The sequence below is a fragment of the Lissotriton vulgaris genome, chromosome 6 (genome assembly GCF_964263255.1).
Source record: "Lissotriton vulgaris chromosome 6, aLisVul1.2, whole genome shotgun sequence".
Classification (NCBI taxonomy): domain Eukaryota; kingdom Metazoa; phylum Chordata; class Amphibia; order Caudata; family Salamandridae; genus Lissotriton; species Lissotriton vulgaris.
The window spans coordinates 1,292,802,316-1,292,820,972 of record NC_141694.1 but is presented as its reverse complement, the minus strand read 5'-3'; the positions used below and the strand labels follow the sequence as shown (position 1 = coordinate 1,292,820,972).

At 44.8% G+C, this 18,657-nt stretch overlaps 1 protein-coding gene across 4 annotated transcripts in view; it reads left to right on the top strand.

Moving 5' to 3' along the window:
* Nucleotides 1-18,657, top strand: part of MED23 (mediator complex subunit 23) — a 583,151-nt gene that overhangs the window by 37,622 nt on the left and 526,872 nt on the right. For all 4 annotated transcript variants that reach the window (XM_086927430.1, XM_086927429.1, XM_086927428.1 and 1 more), the window contains exons 2-4: nucleotides 3,967-3,998; nucleotides 4,104-4,191; nucleotides 4,613-4,737. In XM_086927430.1, coding sequence (XP_086783556.1) covers nucleotides 3,967-3,998; nucleotides 4,104-4,191; nucleotides 4,613-4,737 — 245 coding nt within the window. The remainder of the gene's footprint in view (nucleotides 1-3,966; nucleotides 3,999-4,103; nucleotides 4,192-4,612; nucleotides 4,738-18,657) is intronic.

The window sequence follows — 18,657 nt, the reverse complement described above, 5'->3', positions numbered from 1 at the left end:
TGGGAACTCCCGTAAGCTTTGGATGATAAAGTTAGCTGTCTAAATGCAGCAGAAAGGATTGAAATGAGGGTATCCATTTATTTTTTTACCTGGCACTGCTGTTTTTTTTAGATTGTTTAAAGTCATGGCTTTTCCTGTTTAAGCTTCCCTTCGCATGCAGCATAGATTCAATTAGGTCAGTGCATGGAAGCTTTAGAAGAAATACTAAATTATGGGCCACTTTGTAAATGAATGCACAAAAGTCTATTAAATAGGATTATAATGATCACTGTGCCTTGCGCCTCTGTGCTACATACCACAAGGCAAATGCCTAGAATTCCTCTTTCAGGCAGCACCCACCTGCCTTGGGGACCGCTTCTTCCTCTTCACCCCAAGAATACTGCCTATCGAGCATAACTTTCCTCGCTGTTTTTGCTGCTCTTTGATGAAACCTATATGACACCAGCTCCTCTGTGCTCTTTTAAGGTCTGGGTTGACAGCGCAGCTGTTGTCAGACCTTATGAGATCAACCTAATTAAAAACGCAATAGGTCTCGCATTTGCGTTAGTTTAAGCTATTGGCATTGTAAATGACAATGCCTTTTTATTTATGTTTTAAAAACCGAAACATAAATAAAAGGCATTCTCATTACAATGCCAATAGCTTAAAAACTCTTGTATATGCGAGACCTATTGCATTGCAAATGCTTGTTGTATTCTGCCGCTTTATTGTTTCTCTCTGCTTCTGTCTGCTTCCCCTATACCGATTCTACACTAATAATTGACTCTCTTTTACTATTTGATTTCCATGATATTTTGTTATTAGGGACCACTGTTCTTTCTTCTTTAATTAGCTTTAGCCTTGACATTTTTCCAGGACCTAGACTTGCTTCTGGGTGACCGAATCTGGCACACAGGGAGAAGCAGAGTGGCAATTGCCAAACTCCGCCTTCCGGTTGACTCGGGAGGAGTGGGCGCTTCACAGTTTGAGCTTTACAAGTAGCAGGCCTTGGCTGAGTACATAGAAAGACACACAATTGATGGACGGAATGCAGAACAAATCAAAACATTCACCCCCACTGAAGATATCTGGGTTAAATCCATCATTCTTTTGCTCCCTATGCCACCCCAGTTTAGACCTGACCATATGCAAATCAGTCTTGACCCTGTGCCTCATGGGAGCAGTCCAGCCCGAACTGTGAAGCCAGTTATTAGGGATCACTGTTCTTTCTTCTTTAATTAGCTTTAGCCTAGAAATTTTTCCAGGACCTAGACAGGCTTCTGGGTGACCTAATCTGGCACACAGGGAGAAGGAGAGTGGGAATTGCCAAGCTCCGGTTTCTGGTTGATTCGGGAGGAGTGGGCGCTTCACAGTTTGAGCTTTACAAGTGGCAGGCCTTGGCTGAGCAACTGGCTTGTGAGACTTTCCCTTGAGGAAACTGCTATACGGTCTCCCCCACTTCAGGTAGGAGACTTGAATTCACTCTTGCTTACAACCTCTCACCACCCACAGCCATACTCCTGGCCTCCGGGTATTGTGAAGTTTCTACTCCTATCCATTTATCCTCACCAAGAGGGTGATCCCTATGCCCTGACAGTCTCCCTCAACCCCCCTGTCCTTTCCCACCCCTTCTGGCACGCTTAGCCCCTGGGATCTCCAACTCTAACATGAGTCAAACCTCATGACAGTGGGTGATCTTTTCGAGGATGACCGCCTGTTTCCCTTTGAGGAGCATGTTAATAAATTTGGCCTGCACCGGGGCTAAGTCCTATTATTTAATACTATATGACATGCTCCACATAAACGATGGTCTTTCACTGATTCATCCATTTCCCCATCCCTTTGTTCATGCGCCTTACACAATGGGTCATGGTCGCTTGCATATTTCCTGATTCTAAAAATACCTCATTCTGTAGGTTTCATTGATACTGACCCAACATAGCCTTTCTCACTATAAGGAATGGGCCCTCGCTCTTCAAATACCCGTTTAACATCACACAATGAGAATTTAATTTAATGCAGTGCTAGGTACTGCAAAGACCTTACCTTTCCCCTGCTGCCCTCAATGAACGCTTCTCAGAAGTTGCAGCCTCCTGCCCTCCTTATTTGGCTCCTGTAGCTGATTTTACACACATACTTTGGCACTGCTCAATCCTCAGGTTTTCTGGACTTGTACTACAAACCTATTATAAATGTAAATGTACAGGAATTTATATAGCGCAAATCATCGAGCGGTTTCTAAGCGCTTGCTTAGGGAACCCATCCTGGTATTCCCTGTGAGGGTATCCGCAAGGTGAAAGCCAGGCATCCCGCCGCGAGGGGCCGTTGTGGAATAAGCAAGCTATTGCCCAGAGTCGCAGAGTGTGAACCCGTGAATCGAGTAGGCACCGGAGCGAGAATTGTCGAGTCCATGGACATTTTATTTAGGACTCAAGACCCCGCCGAGCTGGGAATTGAACCCTGGTCCCGGGCTGACTTCTGCTTCCAGGTCTGCCTCCTCTAACCAGTGAGCCACACTTCTCCAGCATTACAGCCAAACCAATCCCTTTAAATTGGTGTTTCATAGCACTGTGAATATACAAGCATTCAAGAAAAGAACCTGTGATCCCTAAACTATCCATCTTAGCCCGACTCCTGCCTATGTGTATGATTACATCGCCCTCGAGGTCTAAATCTCCGCCCCTTTTGCAGCCTAGTCACAAGAGCTCCAGGGGCAGCTCCTCCGTTATGGAGAAGGAGCGTCACTCCACTGTCAGCAGATAATAAATAAAACGATAATAACACACTATTATTGTTTTATTTATCTTTGTCAGAGTTACTTGAGTTTGACAGGAGGGATCAGGCCGGGCAATAGAAGGGAGGAGTACTGTGCACTTATAAGGCCTTCCTAGGCTGGCCGTTAAAACACACATGCGCACTAAAGTTTTTCCAACCCGGCTGTATTGTACAGCTAGGTTGGAGAAACCCTACAGGCTCCCAGGCATCTCCTAAGCGGAAAACGAGGCAACTCAGACCAATCCTACTGCGCTGCTGCTAGAGAGCAGCGTCTGGATTGAGTGGGTAGCTTGTGCCTTTAGACTCATTTGCTTCTGGGATGAGAGGGGCAGGAGGAACAAGGTGGTCGGCAGCAGAAGCAGAGCGGAGGGGCAGGCAACTGATTTTAATTTTTTAATTTAATTACTTCCCAACCTCTCCACGCCCCCTGTGCCCCAGCTGCCCTGCCGGTTTTCATCAGCGGAAGCCACTACTGGAGAGCTCTCAAAGTGAGCTGATGGATCAGCAGTGCATAGGGATATGCCCCTAGAGCGCCTAAAGACTACATTTCATGAGTATAACCACCCCCCCTCCCACCACTAGGATACGTTGTTAATATGTTCTGGACTATTCATTGTTACTGCTGACCCGAAGCAGTGCAACCACTGGACTTTTAATCCCTATCACTCCCCATGGTTTATCTTTAAGATCCATATTTAAAGTCTGCCCATCTCTACACACCCACCAGCTCCTCCTCACATAAAAGCTCTCTGTGTTCCTCAGTTCCACCCTACATTCTCACCCTAGTTGTATTGAGTGGTTGAATATATCAACGTCTGGTTTCTGAGTACTACATATGCAATTGCAGTGTAAAAAGACGCATATCTAAATTCATTTATTGAGCTATACCCATATAGTAACAACCACAGTGCAACTTACCTGTAATTATGCTATACAGCCGCTAACAAAAAGCACCATAATTGTAGCTTGTAATGTTTGTCAATAAAAATGATTGGAAAAAAAGAGCTGCAAGATGTGTATTTAAAAATTTTTTTTTTTAATTAATTGTGGGAAATATTAGTGTATGCTCAGGATTCAGTGCTTCCTACTTGCTGGCATTGCCACAGTTTTGGAGCCACTGTTTTGTCTCACATCATCCCTGAACGTGTCTCTTATTAATAAGTACAACTTTTAAGATATGACTGTCTTTTTTTTTTTTCTTCTTTCTTTTAGAAAACTGAAATTATAGAGGAAGCCTTTCCGGGGTGAGTTTGCTTTTAGTCCAAAAACTATTATTTGTATTTCGAAAGCATTCCCTGTTTAAGAGCGTTTTGCATTTGTTTTTTTTTCTTCTTGTATCTTTCTAATAGCATGTTTATGGATACACCAGATGATGAAAGAACCAAATTGATTAGCTGCTTGGGTGCTTTCCGTCAGTTTTGGAGTAGTCTTTCCCAGGTACCAATGCTTGTTATATTTCTTCGTTTCTGGACCCACGAAATGAGCATCTAAGCTATTGACTGAGTAGTTGAGAGTGAGTTTGTGCTTTTGTACATGTCTTCGACTCTGAATATCTAATGAGGTAATAATATGATAAGTTTGAGCTATCTTTGTCTACAGCAGCTGTGCCACAAACAGCTCTCATTTGTTTTGTTTGTTTCTGGTGTTCTAGTTTAAGCATCCATTCCAATGTCATCATGCCTTTTATAATTCATATGAGTGTCTGTGAGGGATTACTTTAGGCATCCTAGAGCCTCCAACCAAAGAGATCTCAAGGTTATGAAGTGACATCCATGAAAAGCCTCTTAATTAGATGGATTGTTATATGCTTGTTTTTCGGGTCACCGTTGTTGAAATACATTTACTGGCTCTTTTCTAGGATTCTCATGAGCAGTGTGTCCAGTGGGTTGTGAGATTCATACATGGCCAGCACAGCCCTAAAAGGATCTCCTTCCTCTATGACTGCCTGGCAATGGCTGTTGAGACAGGCCTTTTGCCACCAAGGTATTGTTTGTTTCTTATTTACATAGATAACCATCCCAGTGCCTGGAATATTTAGATGTGCATTTTTTGGTAGTGTTCGATGTATGTTTACGGTTCTACCTTCATGCATACCGTGTAAGGTATGAGTGAAAGAACATCCGTTGCCATTTTATTTCTGTATGTGGGATACACCTAAGTTGGAAAATGGCTAGCACACAGCATCAGGCTTTAAATTGTTGACTTTAGACTGCACATAACGTAATCTTTCGTGCATTCGTAGTGAGCAGATCTACTGCTTTGCAACATTTACAGTGTTGCACCTGGAAACTGATAACAGCTAAACTCTCATGGATGTAAATGGTAAATGGATTATCAGTTTCCTGAAACCGCTTAATGTTTTGTCTTGATTCATGCAAAAGTTTATAATGGATACAGCTGAAATTGTTACTCCTTTGAGCATGAAGTGAAATTAACGAAAAGATGGATCAGCCTGGGGCGTGGTAGGCAGTCTGCAACCTCATGTAAATGCTCTATATGCTGTTTTGCAGTGATGTTCACTCTCTGTAATTTAAGGCAGAAAACAAACGATGCGTCTTATATAAAAGTATCCAGAAGAAGCAGCATACTTGTACTGCTTTGTGTAGATGTCTGGAGACGTGGGAAGGTTTGGTTGAAAAGCGCATCCTGTGGGATCCTGATTGTGGGGGTGGAGGGGCACAAATCTCTAATGAATTTCTTCATTAACATGTTTATGAATAATTAAGGAGTCTCGTGGCAAAGTGTTTTGGAGCATACTATATATCACTACCTTTAAATGCTAAAGTAGAAAATCCATATTCAGTGGCATCAGAACGCTACCCTCGTATCTAGGAGGAAATGTAAGTAGTATAAGAATGATAGCTTTCGTCACCATGCACGAACACCCCCCGAAAGTCCCGCCCCGGAAGTCCCGCCCCGGAAGTCCCGGGCCGGAAGTCCAGCCCCTGAGGGTCGGCCCCTGAAGGGCGGGCCCACCCCGGAACTGGGGCGGGCGTAGTGTGTGAGTGCCCTTCACACAGGAATTAATGGATGTTTAGGGGCGTCATAGGTGTAGAGTGGTGGTGCGGGGTGGCTAGGGCTAGCAGCAAGGCAGTCAGTAGGGCCTACTGGTGTGTTTAGGGTTTTGGGTTGGGGGGAGCAGAGACTTACCTGTGTGCGCCATGCTGGTTGTGCCAGCAGGGACATGTCTGGGCATGCAGGGACATGTCTGGGCATGTCCAGTGGCTAGTAGCGGTTGCAGGCTGATGTTGCTTGAGCAGTATCGAGGTCCATCTGTGGAATGGGAGCCCTAGAGTGTTGCATGGTCTTTTTTGGGAGATAGGCCATCCCCCTAGGAGGCGTACCTGATGCCAATGGAGTTCCTGAGCGGTGGCCTGAGGCGTGGGGGCGTGCCATAGTCAGCAGAGGGCAGGAAAGCCATTGGCCCTAAAAGAGGCGGGAAGCTAGACCATTGGTTTGCTGTGGCAGTAATTTTGCCGCCTAATTTTAAAAAGTCTCCGATGGAAAAGGAAAAATAAATAAAATAAAAAATAAATAAAGACAAGTGTTAGGCAATTGTGGTTTCTTTTTACATGGGGGTAATGTGTTGGGTATGATAAACATGGCCATCTTGTAAAGCAACAGCAGGGGTCTGGCAACATGTCCAAGCATTGTTCTGTAACATGGTGGACTGTCCTGCATCAGCCCCAGACTGCTAGTTTGCCAGTGCAATATTTTGCACCGCCTAACATTAAAGTCTCTGGTGTAAAAGGATGCCAGTTATGAAAAGGAAAAATAAATACATATTTTAAGGTCTCTGATATAAAATGATGTCTGTTGTGGAAACCAAAATTCAGTCAGTCAGTCAGTCAGTCAAGATACTTTATTCGATAATTCAATATCATAAAAAGACAATGGTAAACAAAATACAATCAATTACACTAATACTTTTAGATATTTTAAATAGGTTTAAAAAGTCCAGTCAAATATCAAAGACTTTAAAAACTTTAAAAGTTCAGAAAAACATTAAAAGCGATCAGCTCACAGAGTGGTAGCTATTATAATCGATCACTTATTTAAAAAGACAATATACAAAAAATGCATTTTTAAAAGAGTACATTTAGGCAGGAATTTTCATTATCTTGCTTTTTTCCCTCACTGCCCCTACCAAAAAACTAGTGACATGAAAAATTACTCTCGGGCTGTCTAGTAATTGCAGATATGGGAGTGCAGGCCTCACTTGAGTAAAGCCTGCTTCCCTAAGGATAGGCACAAGGAACTTCCTCCTTGCGGCTAAATAATGGCTACAAAACATTACAAAATGCTTAGTGTCTTGTTTTGAAAAATTGTCACAGGAACACGGTGGTGCCTGGTCAGACGTGTTCCATTCCGTGAGTTGACCCAATGTTAAATAAATCAAATTTAAACAAAAACGTGTTAAAAGAAACCTGTGAAAGGGACGGTTCACTAGAACCAAGTAAGGTTCAGGGCCAGGGGGATTAGCAACCATGATAAAAGATCTAACTGTGCTTTTTCTGAGCTCCCTTTCCAGAGACAGCATCTGTGACATGGTTTCCTTCGTAAATGCTATGTCTCTACGGGTTATACTTTCGGGGGAGTAAAATAGCTCAGGTCTTCCAATTTTCTGAAAACCCTGTTTGATATAGGACAACCACTTAATTTTGTTTTGGTTGTCTAAACCAGAACAGTCCTTAAGAATAGCATGGTTCAGGTAAAGTTCATCATTCAACCAAGTCTTCAGCCAAGTTATTAATGGGGCAACCTTCAACATATCTGTAATAAAGCCAACACCCAACTCTGAGTGCACTGAAAATGAAGGGGTTGACTGCGGCACCAACAAGATTGACCTCATAAATTTATTTTCGGTGATTTGCAAGCAGTCCGTTGTACTGTATCCCCATAGTGAGCTGCCGTACGTTGCGACTGTCAGACACTTAGCTTTATAAATATTTAACAGAGCTGAGATGGGCCTGGGCCCTATTTTTCTGCTAAAGGACATAACTGCCATAGAAGTTCTAGCAAAGGCAATATTTCTTGCTTTAATCTGTGGGCCCCATTTCCCCCTCTCCTCAAAAATAATCCCCAAATAAGGAAAGGTGGGGACTCTATTCGATTTCTCATTACAGCAGGAAAAAGTTTTTATGTTTTTCTTTCGAGAACCTCTCCCAACTATCATTATTTGTGATTTTTTTACATTAATTTTAAGGTCTAGGGAATTCATAAAGCAACCAAATGAGTCCAGTAATCGTGAAAGCCCCACCCCAGTTCGTGACAGAAGCACAGCGTCATCCGCATACAGGAGAACCGGTATACCCAGATCTCCTGCATGCGGTATGTCTGCCCTGGCCCCCCTAAGTGCGGGTTCAAGAGCATTTATGTAGATTGTAAACAAAAGAGGGGCCATGATACACCCCTGTCTAACCCCCCTTTCTGATTGGAAATGGCTAGAACAGCGTCCCGCTGAGTTTACTCTAACAGAGGCTCGCAGATTAGTATGTAAATCTGCCAGAAAATTTACCAGGACTGAATCAACACCCAGTCCAATTAAAATCTTCCACAATTTTGGTCGATTCACGAGGTCGAAGGCCGACGAAAGGTCCATAAACCCCAGATATAATGTCCCTTCCTTAGCAACGGTATATTTATCCAGTAACAATTGTAGATTAAGACACTGATCCACAGTGCTTCTTTTGGATCTAAAACCGTATTGAACATTTGAAAGAATCGCTTTCTCTTCAAGCCAGTTCTGTAGTTTAAAAAGGATGACCCGTCCCAGGATCTTAACCGACAAATCTATTAGGGAGATCGGTCGGTAACAGGCTGGATCTGACCGATCACCCTTCTTAAAAACTGGGACAATGATGGACTCTTTCCAGGATACCGGGATATTATTTTGATTTAGTTTATTAAAGACTTTACACAATATCTCCGACCAAAATTTTGGAGCACATTTAAAAATATCAGCGGGAACCCCGTCAGGACCAGGAGTCTTGTTTCTCAAGGTCTGATCTATTGCCCTTTCCACGTCTGAGACTTCGAAAGAAATACAAATACCCTTGTCTCTCTCAACTGTCATATTTAGTGACTCTGGAGGAGCGTTACTAGAGTATATGTTACTAAAATGCGTAATCCAAGCCTCATCGGCGATCTTGGACTCAAGGGGGCAATTCTCTACTGATGAGAATAAGGGGTGATTTACCACTTTCCAAAATTGGCTGCTATTCTTTAGTACCTCTGGATCGAGTAGCTGTGCCCAAGCGTTATCTTTCACAGTGTTCTTCCTAATCTGTATGACCCTTTTATAATTTGCTCTCAGTTTGGCTATTAATACGCGGTCTTTTTTATTAGACTTCAGGGCTTTTAACAAATCAGCGTGTGCCTTTGAACAGGAGTGATCAAACCATCTCTTCCCTGAATTTTTAGGGGGACCTTTTTCCACCGTTAGGGTTTGATTGATCTGTTTACAAATACTGCCAAATGCACTAACTACTTGCTTGCTAGCAGCCTGTGGGTCTAAACACGTATCTACATCATCCTTTACCCTATTCAAAATGGTCTGCAGGATGGCCTCTGGTTCTATGTTCTCCCATTTTAATCTACGTCCTTGATCTATCGGAATCACTCGCTGACCTCCCTTCTGAAGTACTGTTTTAAAAGGTAACAAACCACTAGACACAACCTCCATCAGGACTGGGTTGTGGTCGCTAAAAACCGAAACCTCAGTTCTATATCTTAACACTTTACCAAAAATATTACAGGACATAAAAATAAAATCAATAATTGTACCAACACCTATGCCTTTGAAAGTTGGGACGATTAAGTCACCCTCCCTGCATCCTGATTCATATAAGTTCCATACAGCCAAAAATTCTTCAAGAGCCTCCCCCCTTTTTGAATGTTCAAAATGTGAAACTGTGGAACCGGGTGGGCCATCATCTAATAGGTTGACACAGGGGTAGTCACACTGGTGAATATTAAAGTCTCCAAGTAAAATTATCTCAAAGCAATTTACTTTCGTTCTATAGACTGACAAAAATGTATCTATCTGGTCCAGATTATATCTGGTGCTCTCCGTAGCTTTAGCATTATAAAAAGTTATAAATAAAATATTGGATGAATCGGGGGAATTCATTTCAATAATTAAACAATTTTCACAACCTGTATCAAGCTGTGACAGTGCTCCTTTTAGCTCTAACTTGAACAATGTTAATAACCCTCCTTTCGATCTTCCAGCCAAACTGGCTGTAGCAGGAATGAAAAAATGTCTATATCCGTCAAGAAAAAAGCTGTTCGAGAGGTCCCAGGTCTCCTGTAGAGCCACAATGTCAAAGGTTTTCAAGAAGTCAATCCAAATTGCGTTGCCCACTTTACCCCTTAATCCAGCAATGTTCCAGGTCATGATTCTACAAACTTGTGTAATAGTCCGTGATTGATTTACCAGTCAATCATTGTCCTCCAAAGGTGCTAAAGGTGCAAAACGATTAAATAAAGGCAAAATTTGATCAGCTGGGAAATTTGGTCGACATAAATTATAACAATAGGAATCTTTAGGCATTAAATTATGATGACCAGGAAAAACATGTGGCACGTTACCCTGCATAAAAGGAGAGATTGGTGGATAGTGTTGGGCTCCTTGCGGTTTAATGATGTCATTCAAGTGATTATAAAAGAAACCAAGGGGGCGGGCACATCCAGAATTATCTGTAGATGGCAAAGAAGCGGCCCTTAGCAAAACAGTTGCTACATGCTGTGGATGCTTAAAGTTTATAATCACACAATCACCCTTGGTAGTCTTTCTTGAATTACCCAACCACTCAACTCTTCGTGTTGATATGATGTCATTAAAAAAGGCAACAGGGAATCCGCAATATTTACTCAGAGCTGATTTGCATATCGCCATTGTCTAACCCAGGGTGATGTGGAGTGCAAAAAACGATGGATTTGGGCCCAGATCTTTGGACTGGGGTGAGTGTGTGACATTGATCCACATTCGGTCCATCACCTGTTGTTTTTGCATATTCCGCCCTAAGTGCGCTGGGGATGCCCAGACGTGGGTCCCAGGCACTCCACACCACTGGAGTCAAGCTAGCCGGGCTGATGAGGTGTTACCTCGAAACCGGTCCGGTCCTCGGATGCTTGATTCCGTTCTGGGAAGGACATGGCTTTTGTAGTTCGGACTGGACTGTTCCCATGGGGCACAGGGTCAGAGCTGATTTGCATATCGCCATTGTCTAACCCAGGGTGATGTGGAGTGCAAAAAACGATGGATTTGGGCCCAGATCTTTGGACTGGGTTGAGTGTGTGACATTGATCCACATATGGTCCATCACCTGTTGTTTTTGCATATTCCTCCCTAAGTGCGCTGGGGATGCCCAGACGTGGGTCCCAGGCACTCCACACCACTGGAGTCAAGCTAGCCGGGCTGATGAGAGGTGTTACCTCGAAACCGATCCGGTCCTCGGATGCTTGATTCCGTTCTGGGAAGGACATGGCTTTTGTAGTTCGGACTGGACTGTTCCCATGGGGCACAGGGTCAGAGCTGATTTGCATATCGCCATTGTCTAACCCAGGGTGATGTGGAGTGCAAAAAACAATGGATTTGGGCCCAGATCTTTGGACTGGGGTGAGTGTGTGACATTGATCCACATTCGGTCCATCACCTGTTGTTTTTGCATATTTACTCAACCAGGCCAACACTTTATGATGTAGGGAATCGCGGGTTTCCCTTTTTGCATCATTCATGTGTGAGTCTATGCCAGGGACATTAGTCAACACTACAGTATATGGAGCACAATCTGGGGGTAGATGAACAATAGGTTTTCGCTTTCCTGACGTTCGCTCGAAAGGGGCTCCTGCCATATTAGGTAGAGTGTTAACCTGCAGTGTAGATGGCGGAGGGCATGGCTGAGTGGGAAGCTGAGCGGCTGGTACTTGAATAATGCCCCCCCACTACTTGCACTTGTACTTGCTGGCACCTCGTTCACCACATCCCCTGTACTAATGTGCCTAACTGGTTTTACTGAGCTCAAATGGGTAGATAAAAGGACCCCCAGTTTAGACACCTCCTTGGCAACCTGGTCAAGTTTAGCTGTCTCCCCTTTACTTACAGCACCAGGACCCTTGCTAAGCACACTGGGGTTTTGAGCTACAGCCTTATGGGATGTCAATAGTGTGCCCAATCTGGATACCTCTTTACTGATCAGTTCTACTTCCTCAGCCAGTGGTCTAAACATGTCCTCAAGTTTAAGGGGGAACATGTTTACCAGGGAATCGAGTTGGTTGGACTTCAGGGTGATCGAGTCATCCTCCATTTGGGTAACAGGAACAGACCTTAATTTATCAGCAGTCCCACCTATCTTCTTAACTCTATGGTATACTACCCGCTTATTCTGTGTCCTCTTACAAACCCTCGCAGTTCTACGCAGAGGCGAGGAAGTTTTTGGGGATGCTAAGGGAACTGGAGGTATTATTCGTGATGGTTCCTGCGATAAAGAGAGGATAGGGTTATCCGGCAGCTTCTGTGTGAATTGTGTGGGTTGTGCAATACTATCAATATCACCACCCAATAGATCAGGTTGGGCATTTCCTGGCACTACATCAGTTATCTCGGGTAAAGTACAATTGCCTGTATGTAAAGGAGGTGAGCTGACTTGGCCTATGGACTTACGCCGTTCAGAATTTATCTTTTCAACGACCTTAAACATATAATTCTGAATAGATCCAGCGGATGTAGCCGTTTAGGAAGATCGTAATCTAGACATTGTTATGCTAAAAAATAGTCACTCACAGTTCGAAGGGTTGGATAAAAACGAAATATCAAAGTCCATGGCCCGGCCCAGCCTCGTCCAGTCGCGGACTGTCGCAGACTGTCCCGCCCTTGTCCCGGGCTTCTCCCGGCACGTGCCCGCGCGCCGAGAGACTGGCGCTGTCTTTATGCGCCTCCTGGCGCAGCTGCGGGCGTCACTGGTGGTGGGTGGGCCCCGGCGGAGCCAAGCCCGGCCGGGGAGTAGGCGGAGCAAGGCCCGGCCCTTAGATGCTGGAGCTGCGGCGCTGTTTGGCGGAGCAAAGCCCGGCCACGGTGAAAGCTGAGGCTGTAAGTATGCCTCCCCCACGAGACTCTGCACTGGCGCTGTCTTTATGCGCCTCCTGGCGCAGCTGCAGGCGTCACTGGTGGTGGGTGGGCCCCGGCGGAGCCAAGCCCGGCCGGGGAGTAGGCGGAGCAAGGCCCGGCCCTTAGATGCTGGAGCTGCGGCGCTGTTTGGCGGAACAAAGCCCGGCCACGGTGAAAGCTGAGGCTGTAAGTATGCCTCCCCCACGAGACTCTGCACTGGCGCTGTCTTTATGCGCCTCCTGGCGCAGCTGCGGGCGTCACTGGTGGTGGGTGGGCCCCGGCGGAGCCAAGCCCGGCCGGGGAGTAGGCGGAGCAAGGCCCGGCCCTTAGATGCTGGAGCTGCGGCGCTGTTTGGCGGAGCAAAGCCCGGCCACGGTGAAAGCTGAGGCTGTAAGTATGCCTCCCCCCTAGAGTGTTGCATGGTCTTTTTTGGGAGTAGGCCATCCCCCTAGGAGGCGTGCCTGATGCCAATGGAGTTCCTGAGCGGTGGCCTGAGGCGTGGGGGCGTGCCATAGTCAGCAGAGGGCAGGAAAAGCCATTGGCCCTAAAAGAGGCGGGAAGCTAGACCATTGGTTTGCTGTGGCAGTAATTCTGCCGCCTAATTTTAAAAAGTCTCCGATGGAAAAGGAAAAATAAATAAAATAAAAAATAAATAAGGACAAGTGTTAGGCAATTGTGGTTTCTTTTTACATGGGGGTAATGTGTTGGGTATGATAAACATGGCCATCTTGTAAAGCAACAGCAGGGGTCTGGCAACATGTCCAAGCATTGTTCTGTAACATGGTGGACTGTCCTGCATCAGCCCCAGACTGCTAGTTTGCCAGTGCAATATTTTGCACCGCCTAACATGAGTCTCTAGTGTAAAAGGATGCCAGTTATGAAAAGGAAAAATAAATACATATTTTAAGGTCTCTGATATAAAATGATGTCTGTTGTGGAAACCAAAATAAAGGAAATAAATCAATAAATAAAGACACGTGTTGTGCAATTGTGACTTCTTTCTACGGGAGCGTAATGTTTTAGGGATGATAAACAGGGGGCCAGTATGTAATGCAGTTGTGTGGGCTGTGTAACAGGCCAGTGCATGGTTCTTTAACAGGGTAATGTGTTGTACAGACCTAAACTGTAAGGTTGCTGGTGCAGCATCATGCACAGCCAAAGTTGAAATGCACTGATGTAAGTGACAGTTACTAAAAGAAAAGCATTTGCAATGCAATAGGTCTTGCATTAGGAAAGTTTGAGCTATTGGTATTGTAAATGACACATTTTTTATTTGTTTTGTTTTTGAAAATAGCGAAATTAATAGCTTTGTCATTTACAATGCCAATAGTTATAACTTTCGCAAATGTGACACCTATAGCATTTGTAATGCAATATGTCTTGTATTTACGTGACTTACATGTATTGATATTACAAATAACAATGGCCTTTTTTTTCAATAATTAATACTTAAATAAACGTTATTGTAATTTATAATGGTAATAGCTTAAAGTTTTCTAAATACCTTTTATGAAGATTATATTCAGTGTATTTTATTGTGACGAAAATCCAAGAACAGAAGTGAAATATTAACATATTTTTGTTACATTTGTAATAAAGCTTGAAACATAGAGAGAACATATTTGAACCAGGTGTTGTTGAATGGTTGCACAAATTGATGCCGTGGTGGCGCTGAGTGAGGTGATGGCCAACGAGTGATGCTGTGGCGTTCAGTGATGCTGTGGTAGCGCATAGTGATGTTGTGGGAGCGCATAGTGATGTTGTTGTGCCCCTGAGTGATGCTGTGGTGGTACGGAGAGATGCTGTATGCTATGTTTTGTTTTGCTATCCTATGTTTTGTTTTGTTATGCTATGCTATGTTTTCCTATCCTATGCTTTGATTTGTTATGCTATGATATGCTGTGTTTTGTTATGCTATGTTTTGTTATGTTATGCTATGTTTTGCTTTGCTATGTTTTGCTTTGCTATGTTTTGCTTTGCTATGCTTTGTTATGTTTTGTTATGCTCTGCTATGTTTAGTTGTGTTTTATTATGCAATTCTTTGTTTTGCTATGCTATGGTATGCTATGCTATGTTTTGGTATGCTATGCTATGCTTTGTTATGTTTTGCTATGTTTTGTTTTGTTATGCTAAGTTTTGTTTTGCTATCCTATGCTTTGTTTTGTTATGCTATGCTATCTTTTGTTATGCTATGCTGGTGAGGATGTGTGAGTGAGAGTGTGGGTGAGTGAGAGTGTGGGTGAGTGAGAGTGTGGGTGAGTGAGGGTGAGGGGGTGTGAGGGGGTGTGAGGGTGAGTGAGAGCGAGGGTGTGTGAGGGTGAGGGTGTGTGAGTGTGTGTGAGGGCAAGGGGTGTGAGGGTGTGTGAGAGTGAGTGTGTGAGGGTGTGTGAGGGAGTGAGGGTGTGTGAGGGGGTGTGAGGGTGAGGGAGTGTGAGGGGGTGTGAGGGTGAGTGTATGGGGTTGTGAGGGTGAGGGGTTGTGATGGGGTGTGAGGTTGTGATGGGGTGTGAGGTGAGGGAGGGTGAGAGGGTGTGAGGGAGTGTGATGGTGACAGGTTAAGGGTGACGGGGGTGAAGGTGTTTGAGGGTGAGGGGGTGTGAGGGTGAGGGGGTGTGAGGGTGAGGAGGTGTGAGGGTGAGGAGGTGTGAGGGTGAGGAGGTGTGAGGGGGGTGGGTGAGGAGGTGTGAGGGTGAGGGACTGTCCATGTGCGAGAGCGAGTGTGCGGTGTCAGAGCTGTGTGTGTGTGTGTTTGTGTGGGAGAGTGCCCTTTTTGAGCTCCTCTTAACTTCCCTTTGCAATGCCTGAATTGATCAGCAGCTACTTTGAATTGTCTTCACTTCTAAATAAACATCTTTAGCCATTTCTCTTTGGCCACCTCTGATGTCAGTGCAGCTTCCTGCACAGTGACGTAGCTCTGTGCTTATGTAAGTTTGCCTCCTTGGACAGAGCGGCGCCCCTACATCTGAAAGGGGCCCATGTGGCTTCAGCTGAAGCTCCCTTTCCTTTACAGGGAAGCAGGCTGGACCGGGGGAAGAAGGGGGTGACATTCACTACACAGAGCTCAGCGAGGCATGACGTATTCGCACCACCGGGTTAGAGTATTTAAAGCAGTGCTCTTAAATGACTTTGTGAATAGCCTGCAAAACACCGGAATGGGAATGAAACGGAAAATTCAAGGATTATACATATGCAACTAGCACAAGTATATAGGACCGTCACTGTGCCCTCTTTTCACTTTTACTGATATATAAGAGAGAGTTGGACATTTCCGGGCACATACACACACATAAATGCTTTTGTGGCTCGCCCCAATGAGTTGGGATGGTCCGCGTGAGGAGAGTATGTCTGCCGCGTGAGCCCCGCCCATTTCCTCTCAACACACCCCCCGCCATATTTCTCCAAGGTCGATTTATTGAGCATAGCATGGCAGCAAAAGCCTCTCCTTTCACAGCACTTGTACATTTGGAGTACCACGGTGCTATTATGCGGCCGCGCTGGGATTCAGACCTGTGACCCTCTGCAGCAGACACATTAACACAGTGCGCTTTCTCACCTCTGATACGTAGAATACGGCAGAGAGCCCCGCGTAGGCGGTGAGTAGGGTTGGGGGGGGGGGTCTCTGTATGTGTGTGTGTGGGCGGGGGGGCGGCGGGGGGGCTTTTCTGTGTGTGTGTGCGCTCGTGTGTGTGGGGGGGCGACGACGGCGGGGGGGCTGGGGAGGTGTGGTGTGTGTCTGCAATGTGTGCGCTCGTGTGTGTGTCTCTGTGTGCGTGATCCATGGTGACTGAGGAGCCTGCCAAAATCTGAGCACGCGACCTGATCCGATTCCGGCAGGCTGCGTGCACGTGCCAGTCTCTTGTCCCAAGTCTTGTTAGTCCTTGAAAGCTAAACTGATTACAATAAGGCTCCACAGCGACAATCGCTTCGCGATTGCGCCACAGTGCGAGCCCTAAAAATAAATAAACATTTTAAAGGCTCTGATGTAAAATGATGCTAGTTATGAAAAGGAAAATAAAATAAATACACAAATGAAGACACGTGTTGGGCAATTGTGGCTTCTTTCTACGTGAGAGTAATGTGTTAGGGATGATAAACATGGCCAGCATGTAAAGCAACAGTTGATGGGTGAGCAGAGACATACCTGTGTGCGCCATGTTGGCTGGGCAAGCAGGGACACGTCTAGGCATGGAAGGACATGTCTGGGTATGTTCAGCGGGTAGTTGCGGCTGAAGGGGGGTGTTGCTTGAGCAGTGGCGAGGTCCATCTGTGGAATGGGAGCCCTAGAGTGTTGCTGGGTCTTTTTGGAGGCGGACCAGCCCCCTAGGAGGCGTGCCTAATGCCTATGGAGTTCCTGAGTGGTGGCCTGTGGTGTAAGGACGCAGCCATAGCCAGCCAAGGGTGGGAATTCCAATGTTCCCAGAAGAGGCGGGAAGCTAGACTGTTGGTTTGCTGGAAAAGTAATTTTACCGCCTCATTTTAAAAAGTCTCAGATGGAAAAGGAAAAATAAATAAAATAAAAAATAAATAAAGACAAGTGTTATGCAATTGTGCTTTCTTTTTACATGGGGGTAATGTGTTAGGTATGATAAACATGGCCATCTTGTAAAGCAACAGCAGGGGTCTGGCAACATGTCCAGGCATTGTTCTGTAACATGGTGGACTGTCCTGCATCAGCCCCAGACTGCTACTTTGCCAGTGCAATATTTTGCACCGCCTAACATTAAAGTCTCTGGTGTAAAAGGATGCCCGTTTATGAAAAGGAAAAATAAATAAATACATATTTTAAAGTCTCTGATGTAAAATGATGCCAGTTATGAAAAGGAAAATAAATAAAATGAAAAATAAATAAAGACATGTGTTATGCAATTGTTACTTCTTTATACATGACAATAATGTGTTAGGGATGATCAACGTGACCAGCATGTAAAGCAACAGCTGTGGACTGTGTAACGGGCCGGTGCATGGTTCTTTAACAGGGTAATGGGTGTTGCCACAAACCTAGACTGTAAGGTTGCGGGTGCAACATTATGCACAGCCAAGGTTGAAAGTCTCTGATGTAAATGACACTAATTATGAAAAGAAATAATAAATAAATGATATAAATAAGGACAAGTGTTAGGCACCCCAGACTATGCTTTATGGCTGAGTGAGGGGCCAAGGCTGATAAACATGGCAGTATTGTAAAGTATGCGGAAGGGTTCAATAAGCTAGACAGACATATTTTTGTAATGGTAAAATAGGCTGCTACAGCCCAGAAAGGGCTGGATGGCGCAAATTCCACAAAAGGTGGCAAACCAGTCATGGAGTTGTAACAGGGTGAAAAAGAAAAATGCTGTTGCATCACAGAAAGGGTGGAACGAACAAGAGTTTCATAAGAGCGGCAAAACTAAAATGTAAGTTTGCTGATTTAACATTTTCAGCGCCTAATTTCAAACCGCCTAAAAGACTGCTAAGACACGAAGAGGCTTCTACATCGGAGTCAGCTGTCAGGGACTGATAAGCATGAGAGTCTTGCAAAAAGTGGCGCAGAGGGTCTAGAAATATGCACAGTCATGATGTTCTTAGACAGGAAGAGGGCGGTGAAAGTATGACATTTTTAAGGCGCGCTTTTTACACTAGGGATGTAACTACACTTGCACTCTGAAATTTGTTGGAGCACCTAATTGTATCTTTGCGGGTAAACAGGCTTTGGCAGAAGACTACAGAGTTAACATGATGCAGAGGGGAAACAGCCATGCTGATGAAGCACACTCCATACTTAATGTAAGTAGCTATGGATTTTGTTTTTATTC